General features: G+C 61.9%; 2 protein-coding genes across 2 annotated transcripts in view; one reads left to right on the forward strand and one right to left on the reverse strand.

Moving 5' to 3' along the window:
- LOC311627872 (uncharacterized protein) overlaps positions 1-19,449 on the forward strand; it is a 389,410-nt gene that overhangs the window by 208,821 nt on the left and 161,140 nt on the right. The gene's annotated exons all lie outside the window — the stretch shown is intronic.
- The window catches only part of ANO1 (anoctamin 1), a 122,790-nt gene that overhangs the window by 26,331 nt on the left and 77,010 nt on the right, over positions 1-19,449 (reverse strand). Inside the window, exons 8-14 of the mRNA XM_084894610.1 lie at positions 18,736-18,801; positions 18,205-18,260; positions 14,106-14,147; positions 8,829-8,893; positions 7,990-8,124; positions 5,197-5,357; positions 828-910 (exon numbers count right to left, since the gene is read on the reverse strand). Coding sequence (XP_084750736.1) covers positions 828-910; positions 5,197-5,357; positions 7,990-8,124; positions 8,829-8,893; positions 14,106-14,147; positions 18,205-18,260; positions 18,736-18,801 — 608 coding nt within the window. The remainder of the gene's footprint in view (positions 1-827; positions 911-5,196; positions 5,358-7,989; positions 8,125-8,828; positions 8,894-14,105; positions 14,148-18,204; positions 18,261-18,735; positions 18,802-19,449) is intronic.

Raw genomic sequence — 19,449 nt, forward strand, 5'->3', positions numbered from 1 at the left:
CCCCAGCTGCCCTGCTGAAGGCGAGCGGGCAGACCCGTGTCGGGAGGGAGCACGTGTGGGGGAAACATAGGGATGCTAAGAAACGACGGGGGAGAGGCCACGTTCCAGGGAACATGCAGAGCGCTCGCTTTAAAAGACAAGCTCGGCGTTTCATAAAGTTAAGTGGCGGCCAGCGTGGCCACACCTCGCCGCTCTGCTCTGTGGGCGCCAGGCGCGGGGGCGGGGGGCTGCCTTTCCTTGTCTTCCCCGCTCCTCCCGCGGGGAATGCCGGCGGGAGCTGCCCATGCGGAGGGCAGCGGCCAGGCTTCTCCGAGGAACCTCGGGAGAGGGTTCTCGGCCGCCCCCAGGCCCCGGGGCCCTGTCCTGGGAAAGCGGTGGTGGTGGTGCCGCGTCTGGTTCTCCCTCGGTTGGGAAAGGCTCGGCTCAGCCGCGCCCAGGGACTGGCACTGGGGAGTGTGGCTTTGGCACTGGGCAAAGGCTCACAGCCGCTTTCGGGACCCGGCCTCCTGGGCGGTGGTGATTCCCTCCCAGACTCGCCCGGCCTCCCCCGGGTCTGATGAGGTCAGCGTGGCGAGCCGGCCCTGACCGCACTGGTGGGCGGCGCGTCCATGCGAGCATGGAGATCAGAAACACTCGACAGACATCAAACGGTCGCCCTGGCAACCGCGGGTGATTCAAACACCAGGGATGTGAACCGAGACGCCGGCGGGAGCGGCCTTGCCTGGGCCCGGGGCCTCGGGCGTCCAGGAGCGAACCCAGGCGCTAACAGGGGGGGGGGGGGGGGGGGGGGGGCGGGGGGGGGGAGAGGGCGCAGGGCCCCCACTCACCTCCTCCTCCTCGAAGCCTGTGAGGTCCCAGCGGTAGTTGAGCCGCATCTGCTTCCGCTTCCAGTGCTCCATGAAGGTGGCGGCTGCAGGCAGGGGGAGGAAAACCACAAAGTCAGGCCGAGCAGCCCGAGACACCGGGCGGCACACATGCCTTCTTGGCTTCTGCACCCATGCCTTCTTGGCTTCTGCACCGTTTGGTGAGGGGGGTGCCATTGTGCTGGGCCAGGAACGCCATGGGAACTCTGCCCCCCCCCCTCCCGTCCCCCGAGGCAGAGACGGCCACTTGCCCCTTTTACAAAGGAAGAAACTGAGGCACAGGGAAATCAAGTCCTGGCCAAGGTTACCCATCCAAGCCAGTGAGGGGCCAGCCCAGGCTCTTAACCGCCCCGTTCCATTGATCTTGGGAGGGGAGAGCCACGGCCACGCACTCGAGCTCCAAACCCACGTTGGTGGTCTGGCTGCTGAGCTGCACTCTTCGGCGCCACCTCCTGCTTCGCACCCCCAACCGACTAAGCATAGGCCGAACACCGCCTCCTCCAGGGAGCCCTCCATGCTCCTCCTCAGTGTCAGAAGGAAACTAACTCCTCCCGGGGCCTCTCCTGCTCACACTGTCCACACTGCCCTCCATTACGACCCCCGTCCCGTGTCAAGGGGCCCTTCTCGCGTGGGGGCAGGGACGGAGCCCTGGGTCCCCGGCCCCTGGCCGGGCATCTGGCACTGACAGGAGCTCGGGGCGCTCACTGAATGAGCGAACAGCTTTCATGAGCACACAGCTTGCAATGGGAGAGGCAACTGGCTGCATCCTTCACCCTCGATGCTCCTCCCCAGGAAGGAAGCTCGGGGGCGCGCAACGGTCGAGCGGTCCCGAGTCAGGCCTACAGGGAGGGCTGTCCTATCAAGTACCCATCAGCCTCCTGGAACCACAGGAGGGAGGTGCTGTTCCTTCCTCCTCTCCCAGAGGAGGAAACTGAGGCTCAGAGGGATTGTCTGACAAGGGGTGGCATCAAGGTGGCATCGGATCACAGAACACGGAGGACGGGTTTCCGGCTGGTCACCGGCCACAGCTGGAAAGCAGGGGAAATGGACCGCTTTCCTCCGGGGCTTCTCAGAGCGCGGGCCTGGGAGCTGCGATATCAGAGTCCCCCCCCGGGAGCTTGTGAAAATGCAGATTCCCGGGCCCCGTGGCTGTGTCCGGAACAAGCTGTGCCTGTTGCCCTGGGGCCCGGGGCATGCAGAAACACTGACCCTCCATCGCCTGTTCTTCCTCCCACCCATCCCTGCCCAGCGATGAGTTGGCTGCTTACTCGCCCTCCCCCCAGGCCTCTGTTTCAGCTTCCTCCCAGGCCGCATCCACCCGATGCCCGGCGGGGGGGGGGGGGGGGGGGGGGGAGGGAAGGGGTAGGGAGAAAGGGGGCCCTGTCCTGACCTGTCCCCATTTCTTCCGCCTGGGCCTGCCTCCAATTTCCCTAATTCTGGGTGCCTCCTCCGCGGGCCATTGGAGCCCTCTCCTGAGCACACCCCCGAACGCTGCTGCTGTGACCGAGCGTGACCTTGCAGGCCCCGGGGGATGCCCAGGCTCGGCCTCCCCACCGCCTTTTGTGCCAGGGGGTCACCAGGACCTCTCAGACCTGCCGCTGGAGTCTCAGACCGCAAGGCGGGGCTCTGACCGGTCTGGGTGCTCCTGCCGCTGCGGGCAGACCTGCCGCCTCCCCGGGGAGGTCCGAGCTCCCAGGGGCTGGGGCCTCGTCTCCCAACCCTCTGGGCTCCATCACTCAGACTGCACATCCTTAAGGGCCGCATCCTCCGTAAAGCACAGCCCCCCGGAGCAGAGACCAGCTCCGTGAACGGCGGCTCCCAACAGCCACACGTTTGCTCAACGCACATCCGTTTCCTGAGAGCGGAGCAGACCCGGCCCTGCCTGTCAGCCCCTGTGGGGACGTGGGCCAGGCACGAAGGCCCCCACCCCTCCTCGGTCTCCCTGAGTCCAGCAGAAACCACAGCGTAGCTCTCCCTGTGTCCCTCCAGCTCAGGGTGCCTCAGCCGGGTCCCCTGCCCACTCCACGCCGGCCCCTGCCATTTCATTCAAGCAGGGACCATGGCTCTCCGGCTCCCTGGGGCCGGGCTCAAACCAAATCATTCCTTTTGTTCTGCACGAAACCGACAGGCAGTGGAAGCCCACGATTATGCCATCATTCCAGAAAATGGATCCTGGAGAACAGCTAAATGGGGCTCCTCTAAGTTGCTGTGTGTGACGCCTCATTTGAGGCTTTGGAATGTCCTAAGTTCCAGGCAGCAGGGAGCTGAGGTCTCTGGGCCCACAGCCCCCGTGGCATGGAAGCAAGATTAGAAGCCCGGGCTGGCAGCCCTCCCTCCGGGGGCACAGCCCGGGCCCCTCCCAGCAGAAACGGGTTTGGGGCCGCCCTCTGTCGCCGTGAGCGGTAACGTTAGAAGCTGGCGGACAGAGGAGAAAGGACACAGTGGGCGGTGAGCGGCAGTGGGAGTGTGATCCCTGAGGGCAATGAAGAAACACTGGAGCACGGGATTCAGAAACCAGCAGCGGAAGGCCCGGGACAGAGGGACCGTGCCCCCAGCCCTATCCCCCACCCCCGTTTGGGGCGGCCGCACAGGGCACACACCCCTCTCAGCCCTGCACGCTCTTTCCCGTGGCTTCTGTCTTGATTTCTAATAACTTCCTTTTCTCCTGAAGTCAGTGCTTCACAGGAGTGTTTGGCTTTTCTGTTATTCCCCCTCCCCAACGGGAAAGTGTAGACTGAACTTGCTTTTGACTCTGACAGACAGGCCCGCTTGCCTCCCGGGTGGAAGGGGAGCTGGAGGAGGCTGGGGCAGACAGCCAGACAGATTTGCCCTTTTCCCTCCTGGGGGCGGCGGTGATGGTGGTGCAGAAGGAACCATGCTTTTCCCGCAGGGGTGGGCTGTTGGGGAGGGCTGGCTAACACCTTCGAGGGTGTGGAGCAGCACTGCTCTGCACATAGTAGGTGCTCAATAAAGCTGTGTGAAGAGGCCAAGCTGGCGGCAGGGAAGGGGCTGCACCAGATTTACCGGATTTACCCTGAACGTTGTGGTACTGCCCGGTCGAGCAGTGCTGCTGCCTGTGTGCCCTTGCTACCCACTCTGGGTGGACCTCGGCTCCTCCAGGAGGGCACAGAGCAGGGCTTGGAGGAGGCCGGGATGGAGAGGGGTGACTGGGGCATGGATCGGTCATGTCTGGTGTGAGCCTGTTAGCTGTGTGACCTTGGGCAAGTCACCTAACCTCTCTGGGCTTCCGTGTCCTCACCAGAGAATGCGAACAGAGCCTCCCTCTGCTGTGCGCCGAGGTGGGGTCACGGAGATAAGCCGAGCAGAGCCTCTGCCAGCGCCTGGCACAGCCAGTCCTCAGTGCAGGCTCTGGAGGGGGAGGCAGGCGTGGTGGGCAGAGGAGGAAGCCAGTCCAGCACACCTGTGAGCTGGTCCCGTCAGGAACGGGCCAGGCGGGTGCTAGTGTGCTTGGCACTAGAGCTGTGAGTGACACCAGCAGAGGGGGCAGGGCCCAGGGGTGGGGGTGGGGAGCAGACGCAGGGTTCTCGTCTCCCTTTGCCTCTGATTAGTGGTGTCTGCTTGGGAAAGTTGCCTCAGTGTGTCCATCTGTCAAATGGGGTGATGGAGGCAGTACCAGCCACGGGGGGTGGTGGTGGAGTGATGAACCACCTCCCGTGAGGCGCTCAGAACAGCGCCTGGCGCAGCTCACTGAAGCTAGCGCTCCTCTCTGAAGGTGCAGAGAAAGGATTCACAGAGGGCCCCGAGCACAAGGGGAGGGCACAGAGCAGGGCTTGGAGGTCGCGACCGCAGGTTGAGAACTGCTAGCAGGGTCGCCTAAGACCACTGGCAAACACAGGCATTTACATTACGATTCATAACAGTAGCAGAATCACGCTTACGAAGTACGAGCAACGAAAACAATGTTACGGTTGGGGGTCGCCACACCATGAGGAACTAGGAAAGGGTCGAGAACCGCTGGCGAAGGAGACACGTGCCCCGGGGCTGGCTCAGCCGGAGGAACGCAGAGCCAGGCCTCCCGCTCCAAAGCAGCGGCCTCCCCGGGCCACAGAGCCGGGGCCCAGGAGAGAGGCCTGTTTCTCAGGGCAAAGCACCCTCCTCGGCATTTCCCAGGGGCTCCCGGCTCGGTCAGAATAAACTCAGAACACCGGCAGCCGCGACGCACAGCGGAGACCCTGGGAAGGGCAGGTAAGGCGGGGGGTTGTGTCCACGACCTCCCTCCGTGCTCACTGGGCACGGGCCGCCTGTGGGCAATCCCCACGCCGCCTGGGCCCCAGCGACCCGGGGGTGGGGTGGGGCGCGGCCCTCTGCTTACCCCAGAGAGCCATGAAGACGGAGAAGAAGACGGTGGCCGGGTTGTCGAAGAGGTGGCTGGCCCGGGCCGTGGCGCAGGCCGAGCTCATCTTCCAGTAGCTGCAGGTCTTGTCGCACAGCGGGCACATGGTGATGTTGTGGCTCTGGTCGCACATCTCTTTGCTGGAAGAGAGGGAGCCGCTGAGGGTCGCCGCCGGCCCACCAGGACCGCCCGGCCAGGTCGTGGTGCCCCCGGCCAGTCCCTTTCACCTTCTGGAAGGTGAGGGGAGTGCTTAGCCCTCCTCCCACGGACCTGGACAAAACTCCGGCCTCCGTTTCCCCATCTGCAGCGTGGGGATGCGGAGAGTGACGAGTGCTCACGTGACTGGGTTGTGACCCAGGCAGGAGTCACTCCCAGGGAGGAGAGGGCCATCCGGGAGAAGGCTGGGGCGGGGGGGATTGCTTTTTGTTTTACATTTCTGATGCACAGCTTTATGCACCGAATCACAGCTGGCCCGTGGCCGTGGGTGGGTGTCTATAAATGTCCGAGGAATCGTTCTAGGGGCTCCTCTTCCCGGCACAGTGGGCACTCCGGCCCCATTCTGACCTTTCAATTACTCACAAATGCATATGAAAGAACTCTGCATGTGCCGTGTGTGCCCAGCTCTGTGTTGGGCACGGGGGATGGAAAGATACATGGTGACCGAGGCTGCTGGCTCGAAGCAGCTGGGGAGTTGTGCATGGTGACCGAGGCTGCTGGCTCGAAGCAGCTGGGGAGTTGTGCATACATGTGTCTACGTGTGCGTGTGCATGAGGGGTGGGTGCATGCCGGTGTCAGGGCAGTGTGCAGCCAGCCAGCTCTGGATTGGAATCTCACCCCACCCCTGGGGACCTGGGTGCCCTTGGGCATGTTACTCCAACTCCTTGGGCCTCAGTTTCCCCATCTGTAGCACGGGGATGCTGAGAGTGAAGAGTGCCCGTGTTACCGGGTTGTCAGGAGGGTCGCACGGAGTGGGCGTGGAGCCTGGAACAGAGCTGGCACGTGCACACCACACGCCTATTACGGGAGGAATCGGGCACCGAGCAGCTGCAGGGATTTTGAAAGGAGGCCCGTGGGCCACCTTGAGGGGTCCATCCCTTGCCTCTCCCCGGGATTCTGTCTTCTGGGGGCCTCTGCTGGGAGGCAGAAGGAACCCATGTGTGAGGGGCAGACACCCCACGGAGGGCTGGCCCCATCTCTGCCGGCTGTGAGCCTTGCCAGCCAGACTAAAAGCCCGCTTTCTGCCAGTTTTAAACCCTCCGCCTCTCCCTTCACCACTCAGCCAAAATAAAGACCAGGAATGGGGTGGCTTGTTCTCAGAGGGGGTAAAAGGGCGGATCAGACCCCCCTTCCCTGAGTGACACCCCCCACATCATGGGCTGAGGTCCCCGGTAAGCGCCGTCTGCCTCTGGCGGTGTGGCGGGCGGTGGAGGCGCTGGCCTGGCCTGGGAGGTCACTGCGCCCTCATGGGGAATTCACGCCTGTCTGCAGGGGGGAGGGAAGGGGGCGGCCTCTGCGGCCTCCCAGGGGGACCCTGAGGGCACCCCAGCTTCCATGGCCACGTCCCTCAGGGCTTTAGAATCCGATCCCCGCCCCAATTAGGCCACTTTCATCTTCGCCACAGCCACGCCCGAGCACAGTGACCTCATGTCACATCAGCAAACAAAGGCACAGGCTTCTCCCGCCCAGGCCCCAAACAAGCCGGTTCCCTTAACCGTTAGGTCCCGAGTGGGTGGCTCGTAGGTGTGAGTCGCGTGTGAAAACACAGACACATGTGTGAGGTGCTATTCACATCTTAAAACACTTACGCGAGGTTCCCGGGATACGGCCCCTCTGGGCCGTGGGCCCTACGAGCCACTCCTCATGATTGGACGGTGGACGCCCTTCCCAAGCCGCAGCTCGGCCTCCGGGACTCAGGGCTGAGTCGTGGGGAATGGAGCTGAGCTGATATCTGAGGGCTTTTCCAGAGAGACTGGGAGCTCCTGGGAGGCAGGGCCAGGGGCACCCGCCCTTCTACACTCGAGTTTGCCCGGGGGTACAGCGGCCTCTCGTCCTCACACACCACCTGGCTGTCTTGGGGCTGGTGTTGGCAGGTCTAGGACTAACTAGAAAGGAGGGGAGGCGTCTGTGCACGTGGGACAGGGTCCCCCGAGCTCTGAGCATGCGGGGACAGGGCCCTCTGAGCTCTGTGCAATTCGACTTCCGTTCTGGCTGTCACTCCGGGAGACACCTCCCTCCACGCCCCCAGCATGAAGCCCGATGTCCCTAGAGTCTCAGCCTTCTCCCCTGTGCCCGGCCTGTCCTGGCCGTGGTGGACGGCAGCAGGAGTGTGGGTTCTGCGTGCAGAGGCCTGGTCTGCTGTTGAGGCCTGGTCTGCTGTTCACGCCTCACCTCCCGAGACTTGGGGTCCGAGGAGGAGAGAGACCAGCCGGGTCCCCTGCCCGAGGCCCATGAATGGCGTTTGTTGTATTTCCCAACCTCACAGGAGGCGGGGGATTTTCCTGTCCGCTGAGGACTGGGAACTAAAAGGGGGAAGAAAACTTCAAGGAAGAAAAGGAGCTTTGTCTCCTGTCTGCTTTCGACAGTAAAACGGCTCCTAGGGTGTTTGTGCCCGAAAAGGATGCCCGGCCTTCACAGGGCAGGTAAGCCCCTTGCCCTGGGGCCTGCCCTGACAGCACACGGCCAGCATGCCATGTCTGGGGCTGAGTGTTTGGGCCTGAGGAGGCCCGCAGCCCGGCGCAGGGATGGGCGTGTCCTGGGACAGGCCCCGCCTACCTGGGGATGTTTTCATTGACGGTGGCGCATCCATAGAGGAAAACGATGGCCCCGACCACGGAGGCGGGGATGAGCATCTGGGTGTACACGCCCAGCCAGGCGAAGTACAGGCCGATCTTCTCCCCGAAGTACTTCCTGCACGCGGGCAAAGCCAGAGAGACAAGCTCACTCATGCTGCACGGGTGCGAGGCATGTCCCCTCCCCTCCCCTGCAGGGAACAGCTCAAATCCGCCCCTGCTTCTCTGGACCCGGAAGTAGAGAGTGGGCGGGGCTCTGAGCCAGGCTACCAGGTTTTGGGGTGCTCCCCGCTTTCCCTACGCCCGCCCCCTCTCTCTGTGCCCCCGGGAAGGTGTTTGCATGCTGGTGGACACGATGCATGGATGCATGGCCTGCCAGGCTGCCAGCTTCCTTCCAAGCCGGGCTCAGCTTGGCGCTGGCACTCCGGCCTGGATGCCGTGATGGGTGTACACGGCTGCTCACGGGCTGAGCTCTGGTCTCCGTGTCCCCAGAGGACACGCACGGCTGACTCCGGCCCACCCCCTTCCTGCCCTTGGGACAGAGGTCCCCTGGGAGAGGACACATTCTTTCCTGCCTCTCAGCACAGCGACGCGAGGGCCTGGCCCGCCGCCCAGCAGAGTCAGGCCGGGCTGCGAAATGAGGAGGAGACGGTGAGGACGAGGCCAGAGCCCATCCTCCCATGAGCTCTGAGGAGCTGCGTACACTGAGGCCGCCGGTCCTGCCGGGAGACCTCGGGGCAAGCTCAAACAGGGCCCCGGGCATGGCACAGCCAGGGCAGCTGGGACACGCGGGGACGTTTACCCCAGGCGGCTCTCTCTCACCTGATCAGGTCGATGGGCTGGTACTTGTAGAAGACGCGGTAGCTGGCCCACTCTTCGTACAGGAGCTGGGGGGGGGAGAGAGCGGGGGGAGGGGGGGCTGGTGAGCTGGGGGTGCTCCCAGGTCCCTCCCCAGAGCACAGGGCTGGTGCTCTCTGCTCACAGCCACCTCTTTCATTCACTCAACCAACACCGGCGAGAGGCGGCCAAGAAGGGCCAGGGACCATGCTGGGCCCCGGGCTCTCAGAGGGGAGCTGGGCAGACACAGCCCCGGGCCCCGGGCCCCTGTCCTGGTGGGGAAGACGGACCTGGGAAAAGGGGATCACGGCCGTCAGCTCTGGGAAGGGTCCCAAAGCACCCACCCTCGGGGGCTGCTGAGCTGGAGCTGAAGGCCTGCGATGGGGTTGGGGATGGGAAAGAGGCTTTGGGCAGCTCCGTGGAATCCTCTCCCTTTTCCACCTGATCTAAAGCGGCCCAACGCTGCAAGGCTTTTCCACGTACGCTTCCCGGTCATCCCTGTCACACACGGAACCATCGAGCTAAAGGACAGAACCCACTCGGCTTTGGAGCGAAGAAATGGAAGTGGCAAGATTAAGAAAAAAAAGAAAAGAAAAATTGCGTGCGATGCACCGAGCTTGACGTTTGTCTCCGGAGACGGGCTGTCTGATTAAGACACGGAGTGAAATAAATGAAGTCTGCACACACCCGTGACACACACACACACACACACACACACACACACACACACACACCCCGGGCTGCGGGCAGGAGCGGTAATGAGGGGGACGGCTCGGGAGCCGTGTGTGAACGCGCTCAGGGGGTCCCAGGGACGCCGCGTGTCAGGACTGCCGGCTGGAAGGAGGAAAGCCCACGCACACGGGCGATTCGTGCTTTCCCAGCCTCAACTCCAAGCCCAAGGTCACAGGGCCGGCGGCAGGGGAGCGGAGACCCCCCCCCCCCCCCGGCCTTCCTTACCCCGCCACCTGTCTCTGCTGGGCATGCCCGTGAGGACTCGCCAGGGGCTCTTGTGGACGCTGCAGCGTGCCTTGTATCCTCCTTTCTTTTCTCAATAGTTTAAATATTTTTTTGGGGGGTCTCCTAGGCTCAATTTAAAAAATTGGGGGGGGGGTCTCCTCGGCTCAGATTTTGCTGTGGCCGCATCTAACCTCATCACCCCAAGCGCTCAGTGCCATGGACTGAAGGCATGTGTCCCGTGTGACTGTACTTGGGAAGTAACTAAGGTCAAAAGAGGTCATGAAAGAGGGGTTTGGATGGACAGGACCGGTGCCCCGATAAGAAGAGACACCAAGCGTCCCTCTCCACGCACACGGAGGGAGGAAAGGCCCTGGGGATGCAGCCAGAAGGCGGCCGTCTGCAAGCCAGAAGGCGAGTCCTCCCGGGCCCCACCCGGTGGCACCTGGGCCCCGGGCTTCCAGCCTCCAGAGCCGCGAGGACCAATGTCTGCTGCGTACGCTGCCCCTCTGCACACACAGTCCTGTGCCTGCAGCCCGGGCTGGCACACTCTCCTCCTTTTCTGGGCACCGACGTACATTCAAGTCTTCGAAAATTAAAAACGTGTACAAAGCTTGGTGGGTGGGTCCAGCTTCCACAGACCAGGGAGCCAGGGCTCCCCAGAAATGGCCCCGGCCAGTTTCTCCGCTTCCGCGGGCCCCCGCCGAGGCTGAGGGCACAGCCGGCCGGGGAGGAAGAGAGGCTCTGTGCCCCGTCAGCGCTCCACACGCACCTCTAAATGCAGGGAGGAGAGCGCAGGAGAGCGGAGCGCCGTCGCGTAAATCCCAGCGAACCTGGCTGTCAGCACCCTGTGCTCTGCCTGCTCTGGTCTCTACGGGGGAGCTGCCTTCCGACCTCCAGTCCTGCTGTTGGGGGAGGGGGAGGGGGAGAAGGTGGGGGGAGGGGAGCTTTGCAGCTTCGGGCAGGGAACCAAGATGCACGGGACCTCCCCCGCGGTGCCCTGAGCGTGGTTGGCTCTGCTGAGCCTGGAGCGGCCATCCTGGCAGACCCTAACCACTGAATCCTGGCGGGCATCCGGGCTCTCCCCAGAGCCCTGTCGCCTCCTTCGTACCGAAGGGCGCTGTCCTCCCTGCCGGCCACAGCATGACCCTAGCCTGGCTCATACACATGCACCGAGGGCACTCCGTGGAAGGCAGCGGGCCGGGCTCCCGGGCTCTCACGCCAGGCTGTGCAGAAACGAGGCCCAGCCACGGCCGCACTCTGTGAACGGGAGGTCTGCGCCCTCGATGGGACTGCCCAGCACCCCGGAGAAGCAACATGGCCATCCCTGTCCTGGGCGGCTTCCTCCCTTGGCGGAAAGCAAGTCGCTGATTTATATCACAGACAGGCCCCATGGGAGGTGCTGGGAAGGAGGGAGAGAGGAGGGAGGGAGGGGGAGGGGGAGGGGGAGGGGGAGGGGAGAGGGGGCGGGAGGGATCCTGGGAGGGAGAGAGAGAAGGAAGGCTGGCCCGGGGAGGGGTGGCACAGCGGGAAAGCCCGGAGAACCTCTGCCACGCCAGTCACCGTGTCCCCGAACCTGCTGGGGGGGCCCGGCCACCATGCACCCACCGCTGTGCCAAACGGGCACGCCCCGATTGCTACATAAGCCACTCTACCTCGCCGGAGTTCTCTTCCTGCCAAGGAGAGAACATCCATCACCCTATAGCTGTCAGGGCCGAGAAGTCTGACTGAAGATTTCCCTGTTGCCGTTGGCAGGACTCCCGGGGTGCACCCCAGCCTCGGGAGAAGGTGGGAGGCGCCCGGGGCCCCGGGGGGGCGGGGCTTGGGCTCCAGTCACAGTGACCTAGGGCACCCAGCACCCAGACCTCCGAGGGGTCTCGGCTCCGCCTGCCAGCATTCCTCCTGCTCAGACCTCCCCCACCCCCGGGCCCACACGCTGGGCACTGGTCCAGTTCTTAATGGCTGTGTACGGACTTGCCCTTTGCCATGTCCCCCCTGAATGGAGGCCCCAGGAAGACCGGGCGTGTTTCGTCTGTGCCACCCGTGTCTCCGCCCCCCCCCCCCCCCCCCCCACACACACACAGTTCGAACAAGGCCTGGGCCAGATAACAGGTTTCCAGTCAGAAACTGCCAGATGGATGAATGAATGCACGAAGGGAGGGAGGGAGGGAGGGAGGGAGGGAGGGAGGGAGGGAGGGGGGATGGGCCAGGCCCTGTGGCTCAGCCCAAGCCCGGATGGAGCCACCTTAATCCACTCCTGAAGGAGGCGCCCGGGGGCAGAGGGGAGAGCCATACCCACCACCCCCGTTGGGGCCGCGCCTGCCTCTCGCTGGGCCCCTGCTCCTGCAGCTCAGCCAGGAAGATGGCGTTGGCCTGCCTGGGACTCCCTTCCCGCCCTGTCCCTGGGGCCAGCCGCACGGGCTCCTGACACTGACGGGATGCCACAGACTTTGTCATTGGAAAGGCAAAATAGTCAGAACCGGGTCCCTTAGCGGGTGTGGGGGGGTCCTCATGGGAGAACGAGAGGTTCTCTAGGGCCGTGGTCCCCAAACACCTTAGTCAGCAGAGCCAAGTATCAACAGCACAACGATGGAAATTCCTTTGGAGAGCCACATTTTTTAAACTTAAACTTCTTCTAGCGCCACTTCTTCAAAACAGACTTGCCCAGGCCGTGGTATTTTGTGGAAGAGCCACACCCAAGGGGCCAAAGAGCTGCATGTGCCTCGAGAGCCGCAGTTTGCCAACCGCTGCTCTAGGGTTCTGAGCGAGGACCCAAACACCTGACTGGGCACCCTCCCTCCCGGCCTCCCTCTCTGTTTTCCTTTAGTCCATCCATCCATCCATCCATCCCTCCACCCACACTTTTATCTACTTGTCTGTTGTCCACCCATCCACCCATCTAATACTCCCTGACTGGCCCCACGGGCCAGGCCGTGTGCTCATTGCCGGGGCATAACATTAAAAAGGAGATGGAGGCTGGCAGCTCTCCGGGCAGAGAACAGGTGGGTCGGGTGCACTGGGTGCCAGGCTGGCTGGGCCTGGCACACAGCTGTGTTCAGTAAATAGTTCCTGCAAAAGCAACTGGGGAGGCAGTGTTGGCACTGCTGTCTGTGATCCTCGTCCGAGGAGCCCTCAGACTGGCAAGGCAGCCAGTGTGGCTGGAGCGCGGGGGGGAGGGCGGGGGACGGGGGCGGAGGGACCTGGAGGATGGGCTTGGGCCAGACGGGGGTCGCTGGGGCCAAAGGGGGTCGCTGGGGCCACAGAGAGAGGAAGGGGGCCTCCGAGGCCGGGCTGGCCGGGCCGGGCTGGGGAGGGGCTGGGGGAGCTCTGCAAGTCATGGGGTCTCAGACGGATGCCAGATGTTCCACTAAAAATAACCAAATATGTAATTTTGCGCTAGCCCAGATAGCATCTTCAGCTGGATCCCGGGGCGGGCAAGTTGGATCAAGCACCGGAGGTTTAAAAACACGTATGGGGGGCCGGAGGGGGCGGCGGGAGGAACATTCCGGAGCCAGAGGTTCCTGGCCCTGCCATCTGGGCCGAGGCCACCGCTGCAAGGCTCTGGGGGGAGCGTCTCTGCCCTCCACCTCGGAGGGATCCGCTCTCGGGGGGAGAGGCTGGACAGGGGGCCGTGAGAGACCCAGGGCCCGGGGAGGGCTGCTCCCCGAGGGGAACCGAGAGGGGTGACCCAGAGCCCGGGGCGAGGCTGGGGTCTGGGCATGGGCGCAGGACCTTCCCGAGTGTGGAGGGAGGAGAGGTGGCAGTGGTGGGACGATGTTTATGTGTGGGGGGTGGGAGGGGGTGGAGGAACAGAGCTTCCTGGAGAGCCTGGGGGCTGCAATCAGGAACACCCCCTGGGGAAGGCAGGAATCCCTTTTCCAAAGTGCGTCTCCCATAAACACGAGCTCAATAAGTTATCCCTTAGAAAGGGTTCCATGTCAAGTAAGTTTGAGAAACACCGGGTTGAATGCCTTCCAGCAAGTTTCCCCAGGTGCTGCCGGGCACTCCACGCAGGTGGCCACAGCAGTGCCCACACCCTCTGCCCGGGGCAGGGCCTTACCCTGGGTAAGACACAGGTTTACCCCGGCCGGGCCCGGGCAGCCTCTGAGGAGCACAGATAACCTGCCAGCGGCGTTTCTGAGCATCAGAAGGAGCAAACCAACCAAACAGAGCTCACCGACACCCTCCCTCAACCGGAAGCCCTGTCACCACCGATGCCCACGGCGCAGCCCGCCTGCCCACCCCTCCCGAGGCCCGGGGGCCCCTCCAGACCTGCCGGAGCCCCTTCCCTCCCTCGTGTCCACTTACTTTCCTGTCGTTGAACTCCACGTCCTCACCTTCATAGTCGCCCTGTTGGAAAAGGGAAAAGGGATGTTTACTCTCGAGTACTTTCCATTCCCAACGTTTCCAGACTCCGCAAACACGCCTCGGCCCGGCTAAGATCATCCCAGGACAAGACTTCACAGGGAGCAGGAGGTGGTCCAGGCCTCCCTCCACGGTGCAAATCACTCCGTGTCCCGCGTGCCCTGCCCTCCTCCCGACCCAGAGGCAAAGTCAGAGGAAGGCCTGTGGCCAGGTCCCCGGCGGTGGCTTCTGGGGCTGGAGAATCTATCAATAGGGTGAACGCACCTTCTGCTCTGCAGGATGGTCCCAGGGCCCCGTCCTGGTGGGGCCCCTGTCCCTCTCATGTGTCCCAGGAGGGATGATAAATGATATGGTAGCTGCACATACAGATCAGTGAGCCCAAGCCTTCCATTTTACAGATGGAAACATTGAGGCTCATTGATTTTTTCCTGAGGAGAGGAAGGCTGAATTTGATCCAACCTGGGACTCAGATCCCGTCCCCAAGGGCAGTGGAGAAGGAGGGTCCAAAAGTCAAAAGTGAGTCCCATGCCCCGGCGCTGACTCAACAGGAGCCACCAGAGAGGGGCTGAGGGAGGGCCTAGCCAGGCTGGTCCTGAGAACTGCCCGGCAGATAGAGCGCTGAGGCTTTCTGGAGGCGTGCCCACTGCCCGTTCCACCGCCAGCCCCCTCCAGGCGAGGAAGACTGGACCCCCTGGCAGGCAACCCACCACCTGGTCCTGGCAGGGAGATGCTCTGAGAGCAGTGGAACCACTGTCCCCTCCCTGCCCTGTCATTCCTCTCATGGAGGAGCCAGCCACGTGGGCCCCACGGTACATCCATCCAGAGGTCAGTGAGCTGGTGACCTCCAGGCGGGGAGGTGCCAACCAGGAAGGAAGCCCTAAAGCTGCCGAGCTGCCAGCTGAAATGCCGGAGTCCGTTCTCTGCAGCTGACACACTGATTACGGAGACCTCCTGGGGGTCTCGCTCAGAGCACAACCATGTCGGCAGGGGTCCTCTGGTTGGCACCGGCACCCCACACCTTGCTGACAGATGATCTTGCTGAATGAATGAATGAATGAGCGAATGAATGGACGGACACAGTGAGCCAGGCCCTGGAAGTGGGTGGGGATACTGTGGGCATGCAGGGAGGGCAGCGAGCAGTGATGCTAAGCACCTTAGTGGTGAGTGAGACGGGGGGTGAGAAATTCAGATTTCCATCCGGCGCGCCACAAGAATTGTTAAACATGCAATACCTGATTATTTAGTCATGAGCACTGACCTCTTTTCCCTTAGACTAAGTGGTCGGCAAACTCATTAGTCAACAGAGTCAAATAACAGTACAATGATTCAAATTTCTTTGGAGAGCCAAATTTTTTAAACGTAAACTTCTTCTAACGCCACTTCTTCAAAACAGACTCGCCCAGGCCATGGTGTTTTGTGGAAGAGCCACACTCAAGGGGCCAAAGAGCCGCATGTCGCTCACAAGCTGTGGTTTGCCGACCACTGCCTTAGACTGTCAACTAAAAAATGATACCGGCCAACACAATAACTCTCCCAGGTTTAAAGACACGTATGGGGGGCTGGACATCGGCTATTACTTACATGCTGTAACATCGGTTATTAGTTACACGCAAAAGATTGCCATGGGATTTTAGTAATTAGGCCACATGTGCCTGAGATGAAAAGGGTTGAAAGAGCTAGGGCTACACAGCACGTTCGAGGAGCCTGCTCCGGCCAAGGAGGGTGCACCTTCGCCGTGGGCATTAGTCTCTGTTTAAGGGCACGGGTGCCCTTGGCCTGCTCACAGCGATGCCTGAACACCAGCTTTGGTGCTGAAGGAGGTGGGTGTCCTCCAACTGTATGGGAAATTCACGGATATAAAACTCTGTATTCCCTCAAGACGCCCAAGTCCATAAACTGGCTGGAAAGAACCCTGGGAGTGGAACCAGAGGATCTTGGCTCCAGGCTCCACTTCTTCTTGGCTGTCTTTCCCAGCAACTCCAGCCTCAGTTTCCCCATCCATAAAGTGGGAACAGTTTGCTTACACTGCAGACAGACTCGATGCGGCAGTGATCGGGGAGGGAGGTGTGCGTTTGGTGCCCAGGGAAGAACGAAGGTGGTGGTCACACTAGGGGAGGGAGACATAGCCCAGGGTCAGAGGGCTGGCTTCTGGCCCTAACTCTCCCCAGAGGCAGTGTGACCTCAGGAAAGTTACCAAACCTCTCTGGGTCTCCTTTGTCTGCACTGGAGTAAATAAGGTAAAGCTCCTACTAAATACAGTTCTTTGTACACAGTAGGTGCTCAGAAATGTTGATTTCTCCTCTTTCCCTTTTAACGCCTGGCTTAAAACAGGCAGGGAGTCTGAAACAGTTCAGCTTCTGTGCCCCTGACCCTTGCCAGGAGTCCTCAGCTCAAAGGCCATCTGGGTGAAGGAGAGGGTGGCATTCCTGGTGCTGGTGGGACTGGACACTGAGTGGCCTGAGCGCAGGGCGGGTGGGTGAGCGAAGCCCCTCGGACCCCTGGCTCTGTGGGAGGAGGCAGGAGCCATGGCGGGATCTGCGGGGCCTGAGCCCTTCCCCCTGAAACTTCCATCCGGCAACATGGCTCACGGAGGCAACCTGGAGTGGTCCAGCCCATGTCAACACCACATTGACTGAGCACCCACTAGGTGCCAGCATCGGGTTTTCATGAGATACACACACTGTGAACGGTGGCCAAATGTGGTGTCTTAGTGGGACCAGAGCAGCAGAGGGCCCGAGGAGGCAGGGAGAGGTCCCGGGGTGGGGAAGGGGAACAAGGCAGGCCTGGGACGGTGTGATGCTTCGTCTGCCCTGGGAGGGGGGAGGCGTTCTCCAGCAGAGGAGGCGGGAAAAGCACGAGAGGCAGAAGGAACAGCATGCACGAAGGCACAAAGATGGGCAGCTGGCCCAGGCTCAGTGGTTGAGCGTTGGCCCATGAACCAGGAGGTCACGGTTTGATTCCCTGTCAGGGCACATGCCTGGTGGGTTGCCAGTTCTATCCCCAGTAGGGGGTGTGTGCAGGAGGCATGCGATCAGTGTTTCTCTCTCATTGATGTTTTTCTCTCTCTCTCTCCTCTTCCTCCTCTTTCTAAAAAGTCAATAAGAATATATATTTTTTAAAAAGGTGGGGAAGCCAGTCGACCTCAAATCCCTACAGTGAGTGGAGAGGGTAGGGGCAGCAGGCCCGTGTTCCGGGGGTCGCCCTCTGCTGTTCCACACCCTCCTCCATTTGTCCAGTCCACTGAACCCCCTTTCCTTTCTGCATCCCCTCTGACAGCCACACTGACCCTGGCAACGGGACAGGGCGGGTATTATCCCCAGGGGGCAGGTGGGGCTCAGAGACAACAGGGGCTATTTTCCACGGTAGCCAAAGAGGAGCGACCAGGACCAGGCCTGTCCTCTCCGGCTTCCTGGCTCCTAGCCTGGGCAGTAAGGAGCATTTGGAAAGTTCGAGATCCTCTGTCCCGGATTCCCACACTGCTCAGGCCCCGCGGCCCATTCCCAGCGCCCCTCTGAACTCCGGACCGTTTCCATAGAGACAATGAGAAGGAATCATCTCGCTCTCTCCGCCCCGGAGGAGCCAAGACAACGTGGGCCGAGGCCACGGGCTATATTTGTCAGGGGGATCCCAGTGGGATTTGGAGATTCAGCTCAGGAAGCCGGCCACTCGCTCTGCAGAGATAGAAACATGCAGAGCCCTGGCCGCTCGGCCAGACCCGGGGGCGGGGCGGGCCGGGGACCAGCCAGGGGAGACAGGTCCTGGACCGCAGGTCGTGGGTCAAGGTCACGGTTTGATACAGCCGGGGCAGAGGCTCTGCCACCACCGCTCCTGGTGGATTTGCTCTTCCAGAAAAGAGGGCCCTGTACCACTCAGTCCCCACTCGGGGGAACAGGGAAGGCCTGTGCGCAGCTGACATTTAAGGGCGAGCCAAAGCAGGAAGCCGAGACCGCAGGGTAATTGGAGCGCCCGGGGGGTGTGCGGCCCGTGGGGATCTGGGAAGGCACATGACGCAGAGGCAAACCACGTTGTCAAGGTCACTTACATCGTGCAGAGGGTAGGCAGCCGAGTAAACGCCATTGGCCAGCAGGCTGGTGATGCCTTGGAAAAAAAATAAAGGCAGAGTGAGAGGGTGGTAGGGACCGGGCGTGTCCCCCGCTGCCCTGCGTTCCGACAGAGCTGTCCCCGGACGGCCACAGTCACCGAGCGCTTTCTGAAAGCGAGGACCGCACCTCGCCGAGGAGACCCGCCACCTTGCCGGAGCGACTAGATGCCAACAACATGCTCTACCGGCAGAATGAGAAAGACACCCAGGGAACCCCGAGGGGAGGCTCCGCCTGGGAGGGAGGAAGGAAGAAAGAAACCCCACACCTGCAGATTCACCAAGTCTGCAGATCGGAAGGATGATCTTTTTTTGAGGGGTTAGAAAAGCTGAATCACGAGGAAAATGCGGACGGGGAGGAACACGGACGGCTGTCAGAAACGCGCGTAAATTTGGAAGTAGATTTTAGGTTGATTGGAGAAGCCAGCAGCGGGGAGGGAGGCCTGCAGCCCCGCACGGGGCAGAGGCACTTACCGTATTTACCACATTTTCGCCTCTTACTTAAAAGGGCAGAGTCCTTCTTTCTTCCCTCTCCTTGCCCTGTTTACACATCCGGCTATTAGTGACATGCAAAAGCATCAAAGCTGTGATCGGGGGAGAAAGCGCACCGCGGCCCAGGGCTCCTGGGCAGTGGGGTGAGAGCCAGGCCTTGGTCCACAGACCCGGGCCCTGCACGGAGAGCATCACAGCAGCCGCGCCTGCACGTCCTGACCCCCCGAGGTGCGGGTCAGGGCGCCCTGCCCTGGAAACTCAGGTCCTGGGTCTCTGGTCTTGGTCCACACACACACACACACACACACACACACATTTTTGTGATTCAGTGCCACTGAGGGGTTTCCATGAAGCCCCTTGCTGGTCACAGAACCACCTGCCTGGCCCAAGAGGCGTTCCCGTTAATATGTGGGTTAGGATTTGCACTGGCCTGGCCGGCCCGCCTTCCACTGCTCTGAGACTGCTGGAAAGGGGACTTCTGGAAATCTGCTTAAAAACTGTGTCCACGCCCTGGCCGGTTTGGCTCAGTGGATGGCGCATTGGCCTGCGGACTGGGGGGGGTCCTGGGTTCGATTCTGGCCAAGGGCATGTGCCTTGGTTGCAGGCACATCCCCAGTAGGGGATGTACAGGAGGCAGCTGATCCATGTTTCTCTCTCATCAATGTTTATGGCTCTCTATCCCTCTACCTTCCTCTC

This window comes from Pipistrellus hanaki (genome assembly GCF_964339955.1).
Source record: "Pipistrellus hanaki genome assembly, chromosome: 9".
NCBI classification, from domain to species: domain Eukaryota; kingdom Metazoa; phylum Chordata; class Mammalia; order Chiroptera; family Vespertilionidae; genus Pipistrellus; species Pipistrellus hanaki.